This window comes from Podarcis pityusensis (genome assembly GCF_964106645.2).
Source record: "Podarcis pityusensis genome assembly, chromosome: 15".
NCBI lineage: Eukaryota > Metazoa > Chordata > Lepidosauria > Squamata > Lacertidae > Podarcis > Podarcis pityusensis.
This window is the reverse complement of record NC_138040.1, coordinates 34,368,951-34,394,824: the sequence shown is the minus strand read 5'-3', so window position 1 is coordinate 34,394,824 and position 25,874 is coordinate 34,368,951. Positions and strand designations below refer to the sequence as shown.

The 25,874-nt window shown below is 44.5% G+C and overlaps 1 protein-coding gene across 8 annotated transcripts in view; it reads right to left on the bottom strand.

Annotated features, from left to right (window-relative positions):
• PKNOX2 (PBX/knotted 1 homeobox 2) overlaps nt 1-25,874 on the bottom strand; it is a 434,276-nt gene that overhangs the window by 73,979 nt on the left and 334,423 nt on the right. For all 8 annotated transcript variants that reach the window (XM_080982483.1, XM_080982489.1, XM_080982485.1 and 5 more), the window contains one exon: nt 18,857-19,028. In XM_080982483.1, coding sequence (XP_080838609.1) covers nt 18,857-19,028 — 172 coding nt within the window. The remainder of the gene's footprint in view (nt 1-18,856; nt 19,029-25,874) is intronic.

Below are 25,874 nucleotides of genomic sequence, written 5' to 3'. Positions count from 1 at the left end.
CAGAAAAATCAAACAAACCACCACACTATAAGATATAAGAAGATTAATATAAAGCATCATATATACTCCTGGTATTGAACACAATTATAAAATTTATAGAAAAGAAATTTAAAACTGACTTCCAATTAATCTCACTGTACTTTGTCTATCCATTACTTTCTACCACAAAGTTACATATTTCTTATATAATATTCATTCATATTCATCCAATGCCCTTTTAAAATGTGTTGTTTTTTGGGGGGGGGGGTTATTGGGTTGTTGTTTTTATTTTGATTATATATTTTGTGGTTTTATATTTTGATTTTGTTCTGTGAACTGCCCTGAGACTTCCGGGTATAGGGCGGTATATAAACTCAATAAAGAAAAAAAAAATAACATACCATTATTGTCAATCTACAGTTGGAAAGTCTCTGAGAATACAGGTGCTGCTTTCAATGAAACTCAGTTAGGATTGAATTTGGTTGGTTTGAGTCAACTCCTTGAAGGCACTCTATAGAGTGCAGCCAAGATGCGCATAGGAGCAATCTGATCCATTCTCAGCAGTAGATTGCAAACATAGGTGCAGTCACTGAAAAGGCTATAGATTGAATCCAATGCTAGTTCTAGTCAGTAGACCTACTGAAGTTAATCTACATGGCTAACTTAGGTTCATTAATGTCAAACGGTCTACTCTGAGTATAACTTAGCTGCAGGTAGGTAGCCGTATTAGTCTGACACAGTCAAAATATATATAAAAATATAAAAAATCGGTATCTGAAGAAGTGTGCATACATACGAAAGCTTATACCAAGAACAAACTTAGTTGGTCTCTAAGGTGCCACAGAGGGACGTGGGTGGCGCTGTGGGTTAAACCACAGAGCCTAGGACTTGCCAATCAGAAGGTCGGCAGTTCGAATCCCCATGACAGGGTGAGCTCCCGTTGCTTGGTCCCTGCTCCTGCCAACCTAGCAGTTTGAAAGCACATCAAAGTGCAAGTAGATAAATAGGTACCGCTCTGGCGGGAAGGTAAACGGCGTTTCTGTGCGCTGCTCTGGTTCGCCTGAAGCGGCTTAGTCATGCTGGCCACATGACCCGGAAGCTATACGCTGGCTCCCTCGGCCAGTAAAGCAAGATGAGCGCTGCAACCCTAGAGTCAGCCACGACTGGACCTAATGGTCAGGAGTCCTTTTACCTTTACCTTAAGGTGCCACTGGACATTTTTTTTTATAACTTAGCTGGATCAAAATGGAAAAGGGGAGCATTTGAAGGGCAACAAATACTGGAAGTGATTTATAATTTCCTAATTTTAAAATAAATTTTGGAAGAATCTCAGGGGACCACAAAAGCCTCCTGGAATATTACATGTTTAGTCATCCCTGCTTTAAACAACAGTCAGTAAGAGCAAGCCAGAATCAAACCACGGTTTCTGACTCCAGCTGGCTCCTAAACTATAGCTTTAACAAACCATGCTTCCTTTCTCGAGTTTGGACATGTTGGGGGAATTGCATTTAAATTCCAGTTTAAAACTGGAAGCAAAGATGTTTGGCGTGCGAAAGAGAAGGGAAGGGGAGCGGAGAGCATGCTCTTTCATGGCTCCCTTGTGTGGCAGGCAACCATGGTTTCCCATTGATCTGAACCAGGTATTGCATCCATGTTTTAAAATGGATGTTTCTGTCGTCTAAGCAGGCCAAAAACACCAGAAGCTCCATTTGCAAAACTCAGCATCTCACTCCCAGAGTGCTTTTGGGACCCAGCTGTAAGTGTTCTATGCAAAAGCGTCCCTGATTATTCTCAGCTGGCCACTCTGCCTAACAAGGCTGGAGAGTGGAAACATGCCTGTAAGCTCTCCCTTGAGCAAAGCCTTGGCCTCAGTAAAATATACCCCATAAATGTTAAAAAATTTACACATAAAACATTCCATGCATGGAACTGAGACCGTACGTTTTACAGCCCCGGCTCAAAATCTTGAATAATATATAAAATCCCAGCTATTCACCACAGGGCAATAAATCTGCTTTTTTATGTAACAAAGAGTCTTTAAATTTCAAAGCACTTTTTCAACTTGCTAATTTTAGTGGCCACCTTTACAAACTATTAGTCACAGGCTGCTCATGGGTAAGATGACTATGCAAATTAACTTGGGATGGCCCTCTAGTCTGCGAGGGAGCTTGCCATGGTACAATTAGGGAAGGAGTCCAGCACAAACAGGGACACTCCCTTTTTGCTCTTTGCCAACGGGTGTCTACCCTCAGGGAAAGAAGCAGCGGAAGAGCTTGGCAGTGATGAGGATGACCTGAAGATAAGGAGGTGTTTTTCTCTCCTAATGCACACTGAAGGCTTTCCAAATCGAATCACAAAGACAGAAGGGAGGCAGGAGGAAAGGGCACGTGTGTGTGTGTGTGTGTGTGTGTGTGTGTGTGTGTATGGGGGAATTGACAAACACAGAAAGAAAAAAGGTTAATCAGAAGCATAGCAACCCAGGATCAGATAGGGGGCAAATTCCTCTCGTTCCCTGCTCTACTCTATAGAGCATTGTTGAGATTAAAGTGATGACACAGCCCCCCCCCCAAAAAAAAACCCTCCTGGGAGTCCGTTGCAGCTGCAGCTTGTATGGGGCTTGTCCCTTGAATGGGAACTGCTGAAGCACTCCTGTACACCATTGTTCATTTTTTACAGATGACAGGAAGGAGCAAAGCGACGCAGATGGGGTGAGCTAGGATGCCTTTGGCAGGATGTAGGAGCAGTACTAGAGGGACACGGGTGGTGCTGTGGGTTAAACCACAGAGCCTAGGACTTGCCGATCAGAAGGTTGGCGGTTCAAATCTCCACAACAGGGTGAGCTCCCGTTGCTCGGTCCCAGCTAGCAGTTCAACCTAGCAGTTCAAAAGCAAGTTCAATGTGCAAGTAGATAAATAGGTACTGATCCGTCGGGAAGGTAAACGGCATTTCCGTGCACTGCTCTGGTTCGCCAGAAGCTGCTTAGTCATGCTGGCCACAAGACCTGGAAGCTGTACGCCGGCTCCCTCGGCCAATAAAGCGAGATGAGCGCCGCAACCCCAGAGTCGTCCGCAACTGGACCTAATGGTCAGGGGTCCCTTTACCTTTAGGAGAAGTACTGCTTAGTGGGCCTTTCCTATGGAAACCATGATAGAACAGTTGCCATTTTGGATTTTGGACGGGGAGAGCGTGTGAGCTCATGCACACGCATGCATGTGTGTGATTCAGTTGTATGTGTGTACATGCGTGATTCGGTAGAAAGCAGGAAATGATGACTACGGGCAGGGCTTTTTCTGGGGGGCACATAATACTACTACTACTACTACTACTAATAATAATAATAATAATAATAAATTTTATTTGTACCCCGCCCCCCGCCCTCCCTGGCCAGAGCTGGGCTCAGAGCAGCTAACATCATATAAATAACACAGTATACATAAAAACAGGCATCAATTAATTAAAATACATCTTCAAATTAATTCAGACAAATTAAAATCTGGACAAATTAAAATCTGCAAGGGTATGCAGTACTGGCACCCCCCCTCAAAAAACCCCACTGACTACAGGCCCTTTCTGGAGCCACATCCAAGAATCACTAGCTCATGGAAACACAGGGCACCCCAGAACATTCACACAGGAATCCAAGACAGGCGATGACCATTTCACATGGGGTTCCATTCCCAACCTCCATGGGCATTGGCGAAGTGCGTATAAGGGTGCCATGTGCTGTGACAGCCCACCCTGCCCCCGTTCTACCCTCTTCAGGGTCCAAAAGGACCCACACATTGGCGAGCGCACGTCAATTGGATGAGTCTAAAATGTTCACCACCTGTAATACATCTTGGTAGTTTCAACCTGTCTTGTATAAGTTGCACCCAATGCTATTCATACTTGGAGAAGACCTCCTGAAATTAATGTTGTTGTTGTTTAGTCGTTCAGTCGTGTCCGACTCTTCGTGACCCCATGGACCAGAGCACGCCAGGCACTCCTGTCTTCCACTGCCTCCCGCAGTTTAGTCAAACTCATGTTGGTAGCTTCGAGAACACTGTCCAACCATCTCGTCCTCTGTTGTCCCCTTCTCCTTGTGCCCTCCATCTTTCCCAACATCAGGGTCTTTTCCAGGGAGTCTTCTCTTCTCATGAGGTGGCCAAAGTATTGGAGCCTCAGCTTCAGGATCTGTCGTTCCAGTGAGAACTCAGGGCTGATTTCCTTCAGAATGGAGAGGTTTGTTCTTCTTGCAGTCCATGGGACTCTCAAGAGTCTCCTCCAGCACCATAATTCAAAAGCATCAATTCTTCGGCGATCAGCCTTCTTTATGGTCCAGTTCTCACTTCCATACATCACTACTGGCAAAACCATAGCTTTAACTATACAGTGGTACCTCATGTTAAGTATTTAATTCATTCCGGAGGGATGTTCTTAACCTGAAACTGTTCTTAACCTGAAGCACCACTTTAGCTAATGGGGCCTCCTGCTGCTGCCACACCGCCGGAGCCTGATTTCTGTTCTCAACCTGAAGCAAAGTTCTTAACCCGAGGTACTATTTCTGGGTTAGCGGAGTCTGTAACCTGAAGCATCTGTCACCCAAGGTACCACTGTATTACTACTACTACTACTACTACTACTACTATTATTATTATTAATACCCTGCCCATCTGGCAAGGCTTCCCCAGCCACTCTGGGCAACCTCTTAACCTGAAGCACTATTTCTGGGTTAGTGGAGTGTGTAACCTGAAGCGTATGTAACCTGAAGCATTTGTAACCTGAGGTACCACTGTACAGATTTTTGTGGGCAAGGTGATATCTTTGCTTTTTAAGATGCTGTCTAGCTTGAAATTACTACATGGCTAATTTTAAGTGGGTCTACCCTGAGTAGAGGTTAGCTGAATGCAACCTTGGATTTTTATCTGTCTGTCTCCCGACACACACACTTCGGTCTTATTCACACCGTACACTGGGACTGTACTTTGTTAAGGGTGCTGGGAATTGCAGCTCTGTGGGGGATAAACTACAGTTCCCGGGGTTATTGGGGGGGGGGAAGCGGCTTGTGCTTTAAACGTGCTTCAAAGGTCACCCTATGCACTTATTAAGAATCCATGAAATTTCACAGGTTGAGGCAAACTAATGTGTATTCGATTCGTTGCCTCCCACTTAGGATTGACACTAATGCATTGTCAGAAAAGGAAAGGAAAAGAGGATTTGTATCACCAAAAAAAGAAAAGAAAGGTAACATCAAGTTGTATAAAATTTGTGTATGTTATTTTTTATTTTTTTTTGGTAAGCGTTATTTTAATTTTAATGATTACATGGGGAAATAGTCTGACCAATAAAGTTGGAGGAAAAAACCTGAAGGACCATCTTGCCCTGAGAGGAATGGAGAAGAAGCAGTAGCGACAGCTTTTTCTGAACAAACAGGTTGTCTCACACATTCTATTGCACACACACACACACACACACACACACACACACTTATTGAGCAAATTGAGTGCTGGACTGGAATGAGTGCTGGTTTCAAATCAGCCATGTTAGCTTAAACCTGGGGCAATCACCATCCTTCAACCCAGGCTTCCTCAACCTCGTCCCTCCAGATGTTTTGAGACTACAATTCCCATCATCCCTGACCACTGGTCCTGCTAGCTAGGGATCATGGGAGTTGTAGGCCAAAACATCTGGAGGGCTGAGGTTGAGGAAGCCTGCTTCAACCTATCCTACCTCAGAGGCTTGTTGTGAGAATGAAATGCAGGCCGAAGGAACCACAAAGGCCACCCTGAGCTCCTTGGGAGGAAGGGGCAAGATAAAAATGTAATAAGTAACATAAACGAATGATAATAATAAAAGTCCTCAAGGAATGCTCTGTCAGCCCGGTGCGTCCATCCAACTATCTGCTTTCCTGAAAGTCAGCATTCAAGGGCAAAGGCACGACGACTTGACATATACATGTGTGTGTATGTAAAATAAATCTCTCAATTATCTCAGCTCATTTGCTTGGGGTCTCTCATTTTATGTCCCTGCTTCGCTGAGCAGTATATCTGTCCGGATAAAGAGTTACAGTCCGATGGAATACGTGCGCGGGGTTGTAAAAAATACAGATGCTGAATTAATTGACTGTGTGGCACTCAGCAGCTGATTGAGTTGATAATGGCAAGATCTGACCTTTTTCTAATTTCTAATTATGTGCATCTCGCCTGTGAGGAATACATGATTCTTATTCTAATGATGCTTAATGTCGCTGGCCTTTTCATCTCCTCTTTGCCGTCAGCAGTGGTGGACAATTTACATAGGATTAGTAGCATTAAAATTTTGTAGATACAACAAACAAACTTTGGGGGGAAACCGTATTTGCTATAGCCTGTCTTGGATGGAGCCATTTCTTGCAGAATTCCCACCAAACTGCGACCCAGCAGGAAAATGAGCCAATGAGAGGAACGTGTGAGAGAATGATAATGATAAAAATATCTTATACTGAGTCTGCATAACCCAGTATTGTCTGGATTCATTGATAGTTAGGGACGGAGAGATTTGGTTCAGTTTGCATTTTAATATGAACCCATATAATTTGTACTTCCTGAAAAAGCATGAGAACCAAAATACTGCTACCCTTCAAAATTCACGCTTCACCGAATTTTCTGATGCAACCAAAAATTTTGTACAAAAATGCATAATACTAGTCCAAACTTGGGTCTCCAGCTAGTTCAACTAGTCCAGTATTATGCACAATACTAGTACAAACATGGGTCTCTAGCCGTTTTTGGACTACAACTCCCATCATCCCTGACCACTGGTCCTGGGAGCTAGGAATGATGGGAGATGTAGTCCAAAAACAGCTGGAGGGCCAAGTTTGCCTATGCCTTGTACTTGGGTGTGTACATATTAATGAAATTAGCATTCAACATTTACTATGTTAGGGGAAATTGCAAAAAAATAAAATAAAAATATATATGTGTATAGTAGTGCCTCCTACTTGAGAGGTCCGGAGGGTGGCAACATGAGAACGGGCCTTCTCTGAAGTGGCTCTCCCCAGGGAAGTTCACCTGGCACCTTCATTATACACCTTTAGGCGCCAGGCAAAAATGTTCCTTTTTAATCAGGCCTTTGGTTGATTTGATTGACCTCCTATGCCCTTTTAAAATGTGTTTTTTTTTTGGTGAAGGGACATTCTTTCACCTCTGGTGGACTTGCCCAAAAGTGAAGGTCTTCTGGGAAATGATCTATAATGAGTTAAAAAAGGTGTTTAAGTACACCTTTCCCAAGAAACCAGAAGCCTTCCTCCTGGGCATTGTCGGCCAGAAGGTGTTAAAGAAAGACAGAACTTTTTTTATGTATGCAACGACAGCAGCAAGAATACTTATTGCAAAACACTGGAAGACACAAGATTTACCCACACTGGAAGAGTGGCAGACGCAATTGATGGATTATATGGAATTGGCTGAAATGACCGGCAGAATCCGAGATTTGGGAGAAGAAATAATGGAGGAGGATTGGAAAAAGTTCAAGGACTATTTACAAAAATATTATAAGTTATATGAATGTTAAGAATTTGCATGATTTGGAAAATCTAGCTTCAGCAACAAGATTCGGTGATATGGGAAATTAAGTTATAATTATGAAGGGACTAAGGTTTAAAATGACATTACATTTATATTAAGGCAAAAGTAAATTGACAATAAGTATTTTAAACCTAAAACATAACTATTTGAAAGTACAAAGGAATGCATGAAACAAGGTAATAATTTGTTGGTATTTTTATTATAAAGAATGCAGGGTGAGGGGGACGTGGGGAAGTCCGGTTGGTGATGAAAAAATGTCTTGGAAAGATGGATTTCTTTCTCTTTTTCTTTTTTCTTATTACTGTTATTTCTTTCATATATCTGACTTCATTTCTGTATCTGAGAAAAGCAATAAAAAATATTTTAAAAAAATGTGTTTTTTTGGGGGGGGCTATTGCATTGTTGTTTTTATTTTGATTATGTATTTTGTGGTTTTATATCTTGATTTTATTCTGTGAACCGCCCTGAGACCCCCAGGTATAGGGTGGTATATGAATTCATTAAATTAAAAATTAAAAAATTAAAAATGCACTAAAACAGGGATTCCCAAATTGTGGTCCATGGACCACCAGTCATCTGCGAGTTTCATTTGGGTTGTAGAATCAGACTTGTAGAATTGGAAGGGAGCAAAAGGGTAATCTATTCCACCCCCCACCCCCAATATTTCAAGTCTCATGCTCTACCAACTCAGCTATCAGTGGCATGCCTGTCGATTTGTGGTTGAAGACCGGAGACACACACCAACCACACTGAATATTCACATTGATTTTAAGCAGTATTTGAGCGGCTTCTCTCATTTCTTATACAGTGGTATCTCGGGTTAAGAACTTAATTCGTTCCAGAGGTCCATTCTTAACCTGAAACTGTTCTTAACCTGAAGCACCACTTTAGCTAATGGGGCCCCCTGCTGCCACTGTGCCGCCGGAGCACGATTTCTGTTCTCATCCTGAAGCAAAGTTCTTAACCCGAGGTACTATTTCTGGGTTAGCGGAGTCTGTAACCTGAAGCGCATGTAACCTGAAGTGTATGTAACCTGAGGTACCACTGTATTGTATTTTACTGCATTACAATTTGAATTACGTCGAAGGGAATAAAATAAAATATATAAGGATAACAGAAGGGATATAAATACAGATCGAAACCATACAATGCCTAGCACAGCACATTGCAACTGTACAGCAGGCAGAAAAATATTTAAGTTGTCCACCAAGACCCTTGGCAATTTTCAAGCGGTCCATGAGACAGGGTAGGGTGAGGTGGGGTTTGGGAATCAAAGGCTGACCAATTCTCATGAGTAAAAATGAGAACCTGATCCTGAAATTTACAGATTCATCCCTTAGTGGTAGTGGCTCTCCAAGGTTTCAGAGAGAGAGGTCTTAGTCAATCTACCTGGAAGTGCCAGGCAGTGGAGATGGGGCAAGCCGCCCATGGGGCGGGACAAGCTAGGGCAGAGTACGCTGAGCAGAACCTCCATGGAGTCCGCAGGCCCCATGTTGCCGTTTCTGCAGATGCCTGAGCCACCACAGTCCCCAGGAGAAACGTGTGCCTCGGGCGCACTGCAGGCCAGGCCCCGTGGTCACCCCCCTCAGTGATGACACCTGGGATGGCCTGCACCCACCGCACCCCCCTTCCTACACCACCGATGCCAGGTGTAGGAATGATCGCTGGGTTGTGGGGCACACTCCCTGCCTACGGGCAGCCTCAGCTGCCTCCACGACCTTGGGGTGCGGAACACACTCCCCTCACAGATAAGGCCACAGCTGTCTGAACATCTTGCCCTCTGTCTAACCTTTTGTAGTCTCAGTAGTCTGCTGTGTCCTCTCTGTGACCTTTGTCTCCTTCATCATACATTGTGTGCAAGGGGAAAATGATGCGGTGGAAACAGGTGCCAAAATAACTTTGGACCACCCCACAATCTCGGGACTGGAAGATGTGTAAAGGTCACAGCCCAAAATGCATCTGCCTGGGTTTCCATATTGTGTCAATAAAAGGAGCCTCCACAGAGCTAGCTGGCAGCTTGCTTGTGCACAGCTCACCTGCATTATCAACTCCTGCCTCATGTCCTTCACTTCAGCCAGGGATGGAATTTGGGACCTTTTACTAGCACTGCATGTGTACACAGTGATAAACAATACCATATATCACTGGCCAAGCGACATGTTTTTCATGCAGAACGCCCAAGGTTTAGTTCCTCGTACCAAGTGATGGGAAAAGCCAAGCCTTGCATGAGATTATGGAGATTTGCTACTGGAACAGACAGCACTGGACTAGATAAGGCAGCATCCTATGAGGGTTACTTCATTGTGAAGTATGGTCACAGCTCCCTGGTAGAACACATGCGGAAGATCCCAGGTTTCCGCAGACAGAAAACAAACCTCTTGGAGAGGTTGGGTGATGTAGTTGTAGGGGGCTTTGTCCAGGAAATTATCTCTGCGTTCCTCCTCCTGGCAGACCAAGAGGAACAGACGACAGCAAAGGTTGCAAGGTTTTTAGCTGGGGCAATCAGAATAAGACCCACTGTTTGACTGCTGATTCAGGACCCTAAACTGTGTTTTATTATAATCAACTTTTATTTTGAATAATAATAATAATAATAATAATAATAATAATAATAATAATAATTTATTTATACCCCGCCCATCTGGCTGAGTTTCCCCAGCCACTATGGGCGGCTCCCAATCGAGTGCTAAAAACAATACAGCATTAAATATTAAAAACTTCCCTAAACAGAGCTCTCTTCGAATGTCTTTTAAAAATAAGATAGTTCCTTATTTCCTTGACATCTGATGGGAGGACGTTCCACAGGGCGGGCGCCACTACTGAGAAAGCCCTTTGCCTGGTTCCCTGTAACCTCACTTATCGCAATGAGGGAACCACCAGAAGGCCCTCAGCGCTGGATCTCAGTGTCCGGGCTGAACGATGGGGGTGGAGACGTTCCTTCAGGTATACAGGACTGAGGTCATTTAGGCCTTTAAAGGTCAGCACCAACACTTTGAATTGTGCTCGGAAACGTACTGGGAGCCAATGCAGATCTCTCAGGACTGGTGTTATGTGGTCCTGGCGGCCACTCCCAATGTTTCGTGTACATCGTAATGCCCTTTTATTGCTATGGCTGATGGTTAATGCAAATAAAGTTTCATTTCAAGATTCCAGGTATCTCTATCTTGGGTAAAGGTAAAGGAACCCCTGACCATTAGGTCCAGTTGTGACCGACTCTGGGGTTGCAGCACTCTTCTCGCTTTATTGGCCGAGGGAGCCGGCGTACAGCTTCCAGGTCATGTGGCCAGCATGACTAAGCCACTTCTGGTGAACCAGAGCAGCGCACAGAAACAGTTTACCTTCCCGCCAAAGTGCTACCTATTTATCTACTTGCACTTTGACGTGCTTTCGAACTGCTAGGTTGGCAGGAGCAGGGACTGAGCAACGGGAGCTCACCCCATCACAGGGATTCGAACCTCCGATCTTCTGATTGGCAAGTCCTAGGCTCAGTGGTTTAACCCACAGCGCCACCTGCATCCCCTATCTCGGGTATCTCCAGCTAAAAGGATTAGGAAGCTGGTGGTAGGAAAGACCTCTGCCCTGAAGAACCACTGCCAGTCAGAATAGTTTGACGACAACTCCCTTCATCCCTGATCATTGGCCACTCTAGCTGGGGCTGTTGGGAGATGGAGTCCAATAACACCTGAAGGGCCACAAGTTCCTCATCCATGTTTAGACAATCCTGGGGTAGATGTATCAGTGGAAAGCAACTTCCTATGCACAAGATCTAGCCACATCAGTGTGAGTCGCAGGGAATGCCATTGCATGAGAAAACACATGAAAACAACTGAGCTATTAGTCATAGGATCGTTTTGCTTTAAGCAAAATACCATTCTGTCTCTCAAAGCTGCTCCATATCCTAGCACACTGGTGGCGATGGCTGGACGGCTGTTTACTTCTGCAGAATCAATGGTGCTTGGTAAGGAGTAACTGTATTTCCTATACTGCTAATGCTTTGAAGCCGAAGAAATCCAGGGTTGGTGCTTATGTCTTATCTCGAATACCCTAGTGCAATGGCTGGGCATTCCAGGGGGTGCGAGAAGATGGGATGACATGTTTTCTAGGCATGGAAATGTTCAAGCAGCAACCTGGCAGGCTGGTGCCAAGGGCTTTCTCCGATTTATTGCATTTAATTATGTCCCACAGATGTATGGCAGCGGGTTCAAGTGACGGCAAGGAATGGATCCAGCCGGCCTCGTGGGAAGACGGCAGCGCCTTGCAATGCTCCTGAATTCATTGGCACAGCTTTCACTTTGACACGGAATCCCTTGGATAAATGACACAGGATGCTGATATAAGAACGGTGAACTTTAATATAATCTGTGCAAAAATAGCAGGAGGCAGTTGCAACAAGCTGGTTATACTCTGCAGACAATCTCTCAAAACAAAGGAAGACAGAAGCCCAGGCGTTTAACCCATTGTGGTCTCCTCCAAGCCCCATTCCTGTCAATTTCACCGAAGGAAGCCTCCATACCACTGTAGCCTGGAAAAAATAACAAAATAAATAAACTGTCATATGCATCAAAATGAAAAACGGGAAGCCGAGAATGAAAAAAATCACAGCTGCTTTAAAATGATAAATGATCTCAATGCACAAGAATATTACTCACCCCCTTGTCCCAGATTTAAGGATTGTAGGTCTTTTTTCAAACAATGCTGGCTTGCAGGATGGGCCAAGATCTTTCTGCTCATCACGTGCTTTGGATATGAAGACAAGCGATCCGGTGGCGAAGTACCTTCAACTGAAAGTTGCTCATCGTGGGTTGAAGTTGCAAAATTGTGGAATGCTCTCATGCTGCGGTTGCTTTCAAGATTGGATCTCTACAATGCGCTCTACGTGGGGCTTCCCTTATGCTTAATCCAGAAGCTGCGTTGAGTGCAGAACACTTGCAGCACAGTTGCTGACAGGAGTGAGACCCCATCAGCAAATAACACCTGTCCTCAGAGACCTGCTGATTTCTTACCAGGCCAAGTTCAAGGTTTTTACCACTACTATGTTGTTGTTGTTTAGTCATTTAGTCGTGTCCGACTCTTCGTGACCCCATGGACCAGAGCATGCCAGGCACTTCTGTCTTCCACTGCCTCCTGCAGTTTGGTCAAACTCATGCTGGTAGCTTCGAGAACACTATCCAACCATCTCGTCCTCTGTCGTCCCCTTCTCCTTGTGCCCTCCATCTTTCCCAACATCAGGGTCTTTTCCAGGGAGTCTTCTCTTCTCATGAGGTGGCCAAAGTATTGGAGCCTCAGTTTCACGATCTGTCCTTCCAGTGAGCACTCAGGGCTGATTTCCACTACTATAGGAAGCCCTTGACAGCTTGGGACCAGTTTACTTGCAACATGGACTTATCCCATCCCTCATCTCAACTGCTTTGACCTGGCACTGCTTACAGTTGCCACATACGGTAATACTTGTTCCACTGAAATCAATCTTTCAGTGTGGCAGCATCCATACTTTGAAACTCCCTGACTGTTGACAGAAGGCATGTGCCTTCACTGTACAGTGGTACCTCGGGTTACAGACACTTCAGGTTATAGACGCTTCAGGTTCCAGACTCCCCTAACCCAGAAATAGTACCTCGGGTTAGAACTTTGCTTCAGGATGAGAACAGAAATTGTGCAGCAGCGGCGTGGCGGCTCCATTAGCTAAAGTGGTACCTCAGGGTAAGAACAGTTTCAGGTTAAGAACGGACCTCCAGTACGAATTAAGTTCTTAACCTGAGGTACCACTGTACTCTTTTCGGCGCCTGCTAATAACATCTTTGTTTAGGCAAGCCTATCCATAAATGTGGAATGTTGATGTGTATTTTAATCTAGTTCTTAGCTCAACTATTTCTGAATGTTTTAAATAGTTGTTTTTGACTCTTTTTACAGATAATTTCAGAGTTTTCTTCTTGTTGAGGTTGTTGTTGTTGTTGTTTTACAATCAAGCGGTATGTAAAATAATAAATAAGAAAACACACCTGGTGCCAACAATGTCCACTTTTAGGCACCAGGCAAATATGTTCCTGTTCTGCCAGATTTTTGGATATTAATGTGGGGTGACTTATGGCCTGTTCCGGCATTCAGCTTTTACTGGGGTGGAGTAGAATGTTTTCCTTGCCATTGATGCTGGAAGGGCAAATACTTTTAGCTTGTCTGCATTTTACTGTTTTGTCAATTTTATGGCATTTTTGTCTTTCAAATACTTGTGTAAGTCCCCTTGTATTTGTAAGTTGCTTTGAGACTTAGTTGTAAACAGCAAATCACCACCACACCACCTTCCTAGGAGTATTTGGTTTACCGCTGTGAAAAACAAGATGCTTGGCTTGATGGATCTTGATCTGACCCCATAAGGCTCTTATGTGCTTATTATGTGTCCACTTTCACTGCCATGGCACTCTGCTCTGAATGTGGACATGAGTGTAACCAAATATAAGACAACTCTCGACTCATCCGCACTCACCTTTGCATTTATTGGCACAGGTCTGGGCTTTCCAAGGTCCATGCCTGAGAGCCTTTCTTCCTGCCTTGGTGCTCCCCCTGCAAAAGTCTGTTCTTTAGCACTGAATCAGAGTAAAGAGCTATCCGCAGAAAACCTGTTTGCTCCAACTGCTGTTTGCTCCAATTCAGCAGCAAAGAGCAGCCTTCTCCTGCCATTCTCGAACATGGACCAGGAAAGCATGGGCTTGTGCCTAGAATACACAGGGCAAAAGTTGAGTGCCCTCTAGGTAATGTGAAACCTAACAGAAAACCTGAAGAGAGTGAAGAGACTGCCTAGAGAAAAGCTGGGGGGGGGGAATGATAAAGAATTAAGTGCTTGGTCATATTATGCAGGTTAATGCCTTTTCCCCCTTCTTCTTTTTTTTGGCAAATTTCCTTCTTGGTATTTATTACTATTTAAAGTCCACTTAAGATTTCTTTGTGGGGGTTTCTTCTCCTAAAGGTGGCCTAGAAGCTGAGGCGACAAATGTGCTGTCAGATCCTAAAGAGACAGAAAGGCTGGAAGACAGGATTATACTAGCCAGTTAAAGGAATTATCAGCATATTTGCAGCGCGGCTACTGAGCCGTTCACAATGCTATAACTATTCAAAGCTACGTGCTCTATTTGGGTAATAATGGGGCTGGCCAATCACAATGCATGGATTTGCAAAGAGTACCTAAGAGAGATAACTATGCACTAATTATGCAAATCAGGCAGCCATTACCTATGTGCAGGGAACATCATTACTATGCGAAGTATCCCTCTGAATGCCAGTTTCCAGGTGGCAGAGTTTTGCTTGTCCTCAGGTTCTGCTTGCAGGCTTTCCCTGAGAGTCTGGCTGGCCACAGTGAGAACAGGATGCTGGACTAGATGGGCCAATGGTCTGAGTCAGCAGGATCTGCTAATGTTATGTTCTGGGTGGCACTTTTCAAGGTATTTACCATCCATACATTTCCCTTCTCTCAATGAACTCAAAGCAACATGAACAGCGTTCCCAGGCAGCCTCCCAACCAGGGACTGACCAGATACAGACCTACGAAGCTTGAGCAAGATGCCTGCATTAGGTGGGACTGCATTTACAAAACCAGATGCCAGAGTCTTGCCCTGGTGGCAATAATCATGCAAAAGAGACACCATTATTTACATTTTTTCAGCCATAACATTTTAACTGACATCACATTATCAACACAATCCGACGTTAACATGGGGATCTGTGTATGCAAAATTATTGTCTGTGTGTCCTTTAAATATTCCTCATATCACACCAACCACATCACCCAAGATATGTAACATTTGCCGTGGAGTGGAGGGACGCTGGGTTTGACCAAGCAGACCTTGATATTATGAAGCTGTAATATGGAAACTTAAGAGGATGGTCGACAGTTAACGTTAGCTTTGCTAGCCAGGCTTTTCTGAAACCGTGAACTATTAGCATGTAAGACAGTGGCTGTAAATACCATTTTGCTGAGGCTAGGTGATTCTTGCCATTAATTATTATTACAACACCTGTAATAAGTACAGGTTCTTGGGAGAAAAGCAATGACGAACCTAGACAGCATCTTAAAAAGCAGAGACATCACCTTGCCAACAAAGGTCCGTATAGTTTAAGCTATGGTTTTCCCAGTAGTGATGTATGGAAGTGAGAGCTGGACCATAAAGAAGGCTGATCGCCGAAGAATTGATGCTTTTGAATTATGGTGCTGGAGGAGACTCTTGAGAGTCCCATGGACTGCAAGAAGATCAAACCTATCCATTCTTAAGGAAATCAGCCCTGAGTGCTCACTGGAACGACAGATCCTGAAGCTGAGACTCCACCTCATGAGAAGAGAAGACTCCCTGGAAAAGACCCAGATGTTGGGAAAGATTGAGGGCACAAGGAAAAGGGGACGGCAGAGGACGAGATGGTTGGACAGTGTTCTCGAAGCTACCATCATGAATTTGACCAAACTGCAGGAGGCAGTGGAAGACAGGAGTGCCTGGCGGGCTCTGGTCCATGGGGTCACGAAGAGTCGGACACGACTAAATGACTAAACAACAACAATAAGTACATATACATGCAGCCAGCCACAGACATAGATCTAGGGTATCTGCAACTGGCAAGGGATACCTCCAGGCAGTCAGTATTTTGTGGAAGTGGCGGAAACACATGCTGGAACTTTGGGTTTGCACAATTAAAGTGGATTAAATGGCTCTGTCACCCTGGCAACGAAGAACTGGACTTTTTGTGGTTTGGAAAGTGATGTGTGAGATGCACTGGAGAGTGGGATGCGTGGATGGCTAACGGGAAACCAAATATACACTCTGCAAGCGAATCAGGATGAATGCACACTGCCCCGTAAACAAATCAAAATGGTTGCTCAATAAAGGCTGTAGTTCATCTAACCTCCGCATAAGCTTTGTGCAAGCAAATCAGGATGAACGCTCAATACATAGGTCATGTGGAGGAGTCCATGGTTTCACAATCCCTTTGGGCTGCGAGGCTTCCTTAATGATTCTTCCCTTGTAATATAAGGCTATTCTCCAAAGGAACTATTGGTAGAGCTAAATAAATGCCAGAGGCGTTCTCCCCTTAGGCACAGTGTCCTCTCTGCAGATTGGCTATTTCCTTCTCAAAAATGTCAATTCCCAAGCGTAACCATTCTCCCAACGTAACTGATTCTATCCTCCCAAGAAGGCAGCCCCCATGAATGACTGCTGGTTCTTAGAAGCAGACTCTGTTATGCAAAAATAAGACATATGCACGTTTCCTCAACTGGCCTAACTTATTCCAGCAGCCCAACCTCAGTTTCCTTGGTGTTAGCCAAGCAGCATGGTCAGAGGTTTATCCTTTTCCAAAATGGATTAGCTCTATTAAATGTACATACTGCCTCAAACAAAACGTCTTCTCCCTAACAGAGAGAACGTGTTGCGGTGGGGGCCTACAGGCCACCCCACCGTTGCTGGGCAGATGTTTGGAGAGACCCAGGCAGGGATTGGTTAAATTGGGTCTCTGGGGAGATTTTCTTGTTGCCAATTTGGAGGAGGGGACAGAGGTTTTAAATGCTGGATGCCCAGCTCTGGGCATCCTCTTGGCTGCTTGGACCGGATCACCCGCCCATCCTCCCTGAATTGGGGGGGGGGGGGGGTTGTTTGCTTGACCTTGCTATGCCTGTCATGGGCTTGTCTGCTTTTGAGGCAGGGGCCTGGTAGGAATTTTGTCCATTTGGCTGATTGGCTGATGCCATTTGGTTTTTGCCTACTGCGTAGCAAATCGTCACAACTTGTAAGGTTGGCGGTTAGGCATTGGTTAGAATTGGTTGGTGGAGGGGTAAGTGCCTACCCCTCCAATGGTGGTGCTGAGAGGGAATTCCGTTAAAGGAATCCAGGGGCTTGCCATCTTTTTCGTCCTTGTCCCTGGCATCGGACTTGGACCATGCAAGCCCCTAGGAGCATGCGGGTGAGAAGCGAGGGACTGATGCCCAGCTTCATTTCTCCCCAATATTGTTTTCCCTGACTGGCTTCCTCTGGAATCCGGAAGTCAGTTCTGTCCCTGGGGCAAGGACAGATAGTCATAACCAATGCCTAAGCAACCACTCACATGTGTGCATTTAAATAAAGTTGTGGCCAAAATCATGCCAAAAACCTTAAACAAAATTGATGTGTGATGTGTGAGTTATTGGGGGGTGGCTTGGGGACCTCGACACGCAAAAGGATTCCTGAAGCAATTTAAAGGGACAACGCACAACATTGTATATTGTGTTCAATGTTGTGGGGCCAAAGCTGTGGATCTTCTGCCCAACTAAGGTTAGGCAGAAGTTCTTTGCTGAACTTCAGGAACATGACAAAGGCTTTCTTATTCCAGCAGGCATTTTAATGTAGTGTTCAGGTTTTATGCTCAGTTTTATGATGATTTTTTATAGTTTTATTCTCTGTGTGGTTTATTTTTATGTACACCACTTAGAAATGGTAATGGTTAATCGCCATATAAATGCCTTAAATAAATAAACGCCTATTAAAATGAAGCAAATGTACTAAAAGTGTTCGTCCACAAAAATCACACAATGACATAACTAAAGCAAACTCATCCCACTCCTCTCTTTCTTTTAAACAGTTTCTGCTGCTGCTGCTTTCCCATGGTGGCTGGCAGCCTTCCTCCCTTAGGGACCATCTTGCCCTGCAATGCATCTGAAGGAGTACAGTAGCATCCTTCCTCAGATGAAATGTGGGGTGAGATGACCCGTGACAGAGGACTGCTGCCTCCATGGGAACTGCGGACAAAAACTGGTTAAGGCAGGAATGGCAGAGGACTAATGTTTAAAAGTAAGTGTCTGCGCTGCTGTCTCTAACTGCTGAAAAGTAAAAATATAAGCTCTCTGCCTCTTATAGTGCCCTCAAAAGTCATCAGAAAAGTCAACCAAAGAAATGGCCGAACCTGCCAGTTATCTGTTTCTCTCAGTTTCTCATTTGTCCATTCTTAAGTTCTGTTCTCCACATTTCAAAACCAGTTTGCAAATTTAAGTCCTCGTGAAAATTCACAAGCATTCCAGTGCAAATTTCTCCTTGCACAAACTTGCTTGTATGCAATTTTGCCTAAACTATGCATTTTTGCAAAGCAATTTCCCATAATATAATGTGTTTTTCTATGTTATTTTCACCAGTGTATGCACACTTTACTCTAGTGTGCATTTTGAATCAAAAGTCTCCATCATATCTAGTTTTCCACTACCATTTCCACTACCCTCTCTTTTTGCCCCACTCCCATCCTAACTACCTACCTATTGATCATCTATCTACCTAGCTTCCCTTGAGAATGTTCAACACTCCATGACTAACTGGTCCGGGCAAAACCATTACCAGGTTGTCGAGCTCAGGGTCATCGCTGAAGAATGGTTTGTGCTCTTGTTCTTGCTGGTGTACGAAATTCTCAATGTCGACATCAAAGCTGGCAGAAGTGATGCACTCTGAGCCTTGCGTTGCCTGCTCACATTTCTCAAACAGCAGGGTCAGGAGGGGGAAGAGAGGATGTCTAAAGAGAAAAGGGAAACACAATGTCATTTTCACAGATAAACACAGTTCACTTACGCTGTGGATGAGGTCCACCATTTCCTTTATTTCCACTGCCATTGATTATGTAACCAAGACACTATCACCTGTGCACAAGTGAGTGGCATTAGCAGTTTTGGAGCAATCCCAAGCTTTGCAGAAGGACAAAATAATAATAATTAGAATGAACTCCTAAGGGGGAGGGACCCTCAAAAAACTGACCAATGAGAACTGAACATACTGGCCACACATTGTTGACTGACTGTTGAAAACTGGGGTCTGGAGAGGAGAAGGGAAAGGAACATCCTTAAAAAATGTATCTGGCAGGGGGAGTGTAAAGGCAGCTGCTAGCACGGAAAACTACATACAGGGAAACTGTGATGAAAAAAAAGTCCTGCTCACACATCTGGGAAATGACACTGGCTCTTTTCATATATTTGGGGAATGGTGTGTCTGTCTGTCTGTGTGTGTGTGTGTGTGTGTGTGTGGCATGGGATTGTGTCCTCAGTCACTGCTCCTGAGCTACACACATCTATCCTCTCCAGTCTCCATGTATACAAGTTTTTTTTAAAAGATATTTATTTAAAAATGTTTGCATACTACCCATTCAAAGAGCCCACACAAATTAAAAATAAGCAACTAAATGCAGCCATCCAGAGAGTAATACAAAAGAAGACAAATTAAAGCCAAACAATGAAAGAACAGCACAAGCTAAGAACAGCAGCAATACAATAGGATGCTGTGCACAGGGCTCTGTATCCTCGTTCAGGAACAATGCAAAAGGCAGCATCTCTTTACAGCTGCCCAGATGCAGAGCTTCATTTGTACTTGCACAGAAAATACAGTGGTACCTCAGTTCTCGAATTTCTCCATTGACAAATGTTTTGGAACCCGAATGCTGAAAAGGTAAAGGTAAAGGGACCCCTGACCATTAGGTCCAGTCGTGACCGACTCTGGGGTTGCAGCGCTCATCTCACTTTATTGGCTGAGGGAGCCGGCGTACAGCTTCCGGGTCATGTGGCCAGCATGACTAAGCCGCTTCTGGCGAACCAGGGCAGCACACAGAAACGCCGTTTACCTTCCCGCCGGAGCGGTACCTATTTATCTACTTGCACTTTGACCTGCTTTCGAACTGCTAGGTTGGCAGGAGCAGGGACCAAGCAACGGGAGCTCACCCTGTCGTGGGGATTTGAACCGCCGACCTTCTGATTGGCAAGTCCTAGGCTCTGTGGTTTAACCCACAGTGCCACCCGCATCCCCTGAATGCTGAAAACCCAGAAGTAAATGCTTCCGTTTTCAAACGCGCCTCCGAAGTCGAACAGCTTCTGATGCGTGTTTTCCAATTTTCTCAATTGTGTTTGCAGACAGCCCTTTGCAGCTTGGTTTTCGAACGTTTCAGAACTCGAACGGTCTCCCGGAACAGATTACGTTCAAGAACCGAGGTACCACCGTAGTAAATTTGGCTGAAAGTCAGCACAAGGCAATGCATCCCAATTATTATTATACAACCATAAGTTTATTGTATAATAAACAATGGCTGTGAGGGAATGTGGATGTGACTGTAATGAAGGGATCCTGTACTTCTGAATTTCCCACTACACTACTGGAGGGTACCCATGTAGACTCTATGGAAAACAACTTAACTACCATATGAAGGTTGGGAGTCTGGGACAGGAGGCACAATCCTGCTCCATGTGTTGACTACTCCTGAAACTAAGGTCACCTGCTTAGAGTTTAAAGGGGAAAACAAGTAAGCAGCGTTAAACTCAGAACAGTAAACTTACTTGGGCTACCCATCTGCTAACTGACATTACACTGAGGGAAACTAAGAAGGGCAAGAGGTGCGTTGCAAGTAAATTAAGTACTCCACACCTCTGTACACTAATTTGGCAACAAGGCTGCTGAGATTGGCAGTGCAGGCCTAACATAATATCAGATATCACATTTCCCTCCTGCCTTCACATATGCGAGGAGCTGGAAAAACCATATGCCCATTTCACTAAGGGCTGAAAAGTCACTCTTTATTTAATCAAAGCAAGTGTGTTTTAATTTCTTCGAAACCTGTTGTCTTGAATGCTTTAGTGCTAAAGTTATCCCAGGAGTCCGGTGGGTTGAAAGATCTATTATACACATCAACAAATCGGAGGAACCAATGGATTAGCCAAGCCTTCCAGGACCAAGGCAAAGAGAAAAGCAGGTGAAGGGGTTAAACTCTGGTATAAGTCTTCATTTGCAGCTACTAATACTGCAGCATATTACAGTCTAATCTAGACTGATCCCAGTTTAATGCAAGATTCTTCAAGCCATGAGCTGAATATGGAGGGGGGGGGGAATCCTCCCTGGTCGTAATTTAGGCAGCCCTGCCGAGGCTTAGCTAAGGGATATGAAAGGCAAATTCCAGACGGTGTTATGAATTATTTCGCCTTATGAACCTTCCCACTCTCAACAGATGCCTGCTGTCATTTAAACAGCCTCTAGATCAATTAGAAATGAAAGGCACAAATCGACCCTGCGCAAGGGCACTAAATTACTAGGAACTAATAATCCAAGCAGTAATGCCAGGTGGTAGGAGTTCAGCAACGCACCCCAACCCCAACCCCCTCCACATGCACACACCTTTGCACACAGCACAAATTCCTTCTCAATGTTATGGAGAGAATTAAAGTGCAGGCAGTGGGAGGAGAGAGAGAGAGAGAGAGAGAGAGAGAGAGAGAGAGAGAGAGAGAGAGAGAGAGAGAAGCAGCAGTTTGCAACCCCTTGGCAAAATCTTTGAGGGATGCAACCTCTTTGTACATGGCTGCAGCTCAAAAAGAACAAAGTCCTAGAAACTGGAAGATGGGGAAAACACCAGCTAGGACACTTACAATCTCCTTCCCAGACTCTCATAACAGCATGTAATTTTTAGGGTGTGTTTTTTTGTTTGTTCCTTAAAACACGAGCAAGTTGACATTCTGTATCTGTATTGTCCCTGTTATACCCAATTGCAAATTCAAATGTATCCCTATCGTGTTTTATAACTTCCCTGATATTGTATGTGAGCTGGAACTGGTCTGTGACTGAAATAATAAATTTAGTTAGGGCTTTTTGAGCTATGCTTCATACATCCTGTCCACTTTGCCTCCCTTAAAAAAACAAAAACAAAAACTTGGGGTGATATCCACTAACATGTTCCATCAGCACAAAGATTTCCACTTGTGCTTTCTGTCCGTTTAAACCCAAACATAACACAACAAATCCCTGGCCTTGGAATTCTTATCATTTTAAACATAGGCCTCATTTCATGTGACTCCTGTTGGGGTTGTGGGGTAAAACAAAGCAGATCCTACAAGTTTGGCCACTGAAATTTATTCTAAAACATTTTTTCTACTGTCAATCATCAAAGTTTGATTCTACAAAACACCCCCTCCACTCTACAGTGGACATTTGGGTTGCGAACATGATCCGTGCAGGAGGCACGCTCGCAATCCGCAGTCTGTGCACGCGCGGGTTGTGATTCGGCAATTCTGTGCATGCGCAAAGAGCGATTTAGCACTTCTGCGCATGTGTGACTGCCGAAACCCGGAAGTAACTCGTTCCGGTACTTCTGGGTTTTGGCAGTCCGTAACCCAAAAAAACGCAACCTGAAGCGTCTGTAACCTGAGGTATGACTGTAGTTTGAGTCTACAAAACACCCCCTCCACTCTTATTTTTGCAATGAGTCCTCACCGCAAAAGTATTCTGAGTCCAGCAACTGCGGGGTGTGTGTGTGTGGGTGTGTGGGTGGGTGTGTGTGTGTGTGTGGAGCCAAGTTCCTTGTCTGGGGGATGCTTGCCCCTGCTGTCTCCCTCTAGCACTGCACATGCATGTAACAAATAAATACATGTTCCTTGTTTGGAACATTGGGTTGTATCCAATGCTGGTCCTATTCAAGAGTATAGCCACGGAGGTTTAGGCTCCATCTGCACTATACATTTAAAGCAGTATCATACCACTTTAAACAGCCATGGCTTCCCCCAAACCATCCTGGGGACTGTAGTTTGTTAAGGGTGCTGACAGGAGACTTCTTTTCTCTTCACAAACCTACAACTCCCAAAATCTCTCTTCTCTGGGAACTCTGGGAACTGCAACACTGTAAGGGGAAGAAAAGGTTTCCTCACAACTCTCATCTCACTTAGCAGCTCTCCATATTGGATATAGCCCATTGTAAGTTTTGTTCCTAAGGAATAAATTTTGCTACCCAGGGTGGAGAAGCAAGGCATAATACCACTGGCCAGTCAAGTTATTTTAGCATCTGAAGAAGAAAATCCTACACATTCCATCTCCCTATCCTGGCAAATCGGGTCCTCCCTTAAAGAGGGCACATATTGTGGTGAGACCTGGACAACTGACACCCTGTGTTGTGAGTGGGTATGATTGGTCAGCCACAACACCCAATTGGTAGGTCCCTCGTAGCTGGGTACAATCTGGCCAATGGGACACAGTCCAAATGGTTCGAGGGACCTATTTATACCTATGCACGTGACCCAGAGCTTCCTCTTTCGGCTTGTGCATTCAGAACACCTGCCCACTTCTCCCTACTTTTAGGGCTTTGCACTTGACCTTGCTATGTCGTCGTGTGTCGTCTGTCGTCGGGACAGGGGCATGGCAGGAATTTTCCCCACTTGGCTGTTGCCATTTGGGTTTCGCCTGCAGCGTAGCAAATCATCACAACTTGTAAGGTTGCGGATAGGCTCTGGTTCAGGTGATAGGGATGGGAGAACGCTCTCGCAATTCCTATGTGAAGGGTATTCCATTAAAGGAATCCAGGGACTCGATGGTTTGGTCAACCCCTGAGAGGGGGTTGTGCCTGTGCCTGAGTCCAGGGGGATATTTGGGTGGTGGAGTTAGCCAGTTCCCGGCTTTCTGCTTATCCAGGTGTTCACCCTGGGTCAGCGCTACCTGCATGGCAGGGAGCTAGTCGAACCAGAGCCTAAGCAACCAGTCACTTTCGGTAATCAATAAAGTTGTGGCCTAAATTCTGCCAAAAACAAAAATTTGAGTCAAGTGTGAATTTATTTAGGGGGGAGGTTTCTGGGTTTGAACACGCAATAGCAATAAACTGAAGAGTCAATAATTTGCTGCCCTTTCATAGACAACCCAAATCAGATACTTAATGACTGGGTTGGTCCTGCTATTATAGTCAACATTTTAAAGTCTCAGCAAAGCATCATGGCAGTACTAGCAAGACATAGCCAATTTCCATTAGTGGTATCACCCAAAGTCTTATTAGATGGTAAAGCAAGTGACCAAAAGTGCAGGCCCTGAGCCTATCCCATGATCTAAATGTGGTATATTTTCTCGCAACTGTCATGGATGCTTTTGGTCCCTTCCTACTCTACAGTTCTAGGATTCCGAGTGTTACAGAAAGTTTTATTTTACCGACTATTGATACTATTTCTGTGCATGAAAGAGGCAAGGACACAGTCTCAGCTGGTGTGTTTTCTAGCCATTATCGATGGGAGTGCCCATTCATCATGAGAAACAGTCATTCCTAAAGAAAGCGAAGAAAATAACATAATATAGTGGTGGTTTTATTGATTCAACCCCCCTGGAGGTCACCTCATTCACTGAAATGGCCTCAAACAGAATGTTTCTGTGAAGGCTTTGAAGCTGCTTGTGGCAGACAGAAAAAGTTGGCAGCTGACAACATGGCTGTAGAACAAGAGGATAACGTTGGGTTCCCCTGTCACCCTAATTAATTGTTATTATTATTGCCGTAATTATTAGTACTAAAATTATTAAAATTGGTTTACTGCCTTATACCTGTAGATCCCTTTTACCTTTTTACCTGCTGATCTCGGGGCAGTTTGCAACCATAAGATTACAATATAAAAGCCAAAAAAGACATAATACAAATAAGAACAAAAACAAACATCCCTGACAGCTCCAGCACCAAAAGCTTTGAATTCAGGCAGAAGAAAAGTACATCTGCTTGGGAGTGAGGGGTCAATTAAGAGTAAGCAAGCCCTACTAATACTCCACTGCCAGCAGCTGTGGTTAGGGAGTAATTTAGGCTCCTAGGTTCTGATTCAAGTTGAGCTGCCTTCCTCTGTTGTATGTTTCTTGAACTCTTTCTGATGTTGCCCTCAGACTGCTGCTTAGCTTTGTCTCCGAGTTGTGCTTGAACCTAGACAGCTTGACCTTGGCAGGTTTGGACTGAGCTGCATCTGCAACCCTGCTTTCATTGGGAAATGTTTATAACTTCTACAGCAGGGAACCTGGCCTCCGAAGGCAAAGGTGTAGCTACACAAATGTAGAACCTGGATGTTGAGAACCGTTTTAGGTGGCCACTCATACTACTCCAGTCATGAAGCACCCCATTACCATTTCTGTCCTCCTCCATTTTTAACACCAGATGTCAAGGAAATAAACAACCACCTGACTTTTAGAAGACATCTGAAGGCAGACCTGTTTAGGGAAGCTTTTAATATTTGATGAATTATTGTATTTTAATATTTTGCTGGAAGTTGCCCAGAGTGGCCGGGGAAGCCCAGCCAGATGGGCGGGGTATTATTATTATTATTATTATTATTATTTACAGCTGCTTCTACACCACTAACATGCTAGAGCAAATCATGTCTTCCAAATCATGGAGAGCCACATTTTGCCTTGAGATCACCAAACTGCCTTCTTGTGGACGGGGCGGGCCCGTTTGGATGACCTCCGCACCTCATTGGTTGCCTCTTTGCTACTGGGAAAAATTTTCTGTAGGTTGGGGTTTGATTGACAACCAAGGGGATATTTAAGGGGCTGCATGAGGCGAAGTACTTTCTCTTCCGCGTCGTGCAGCGGATCTCCCTCCCTCCCTGTA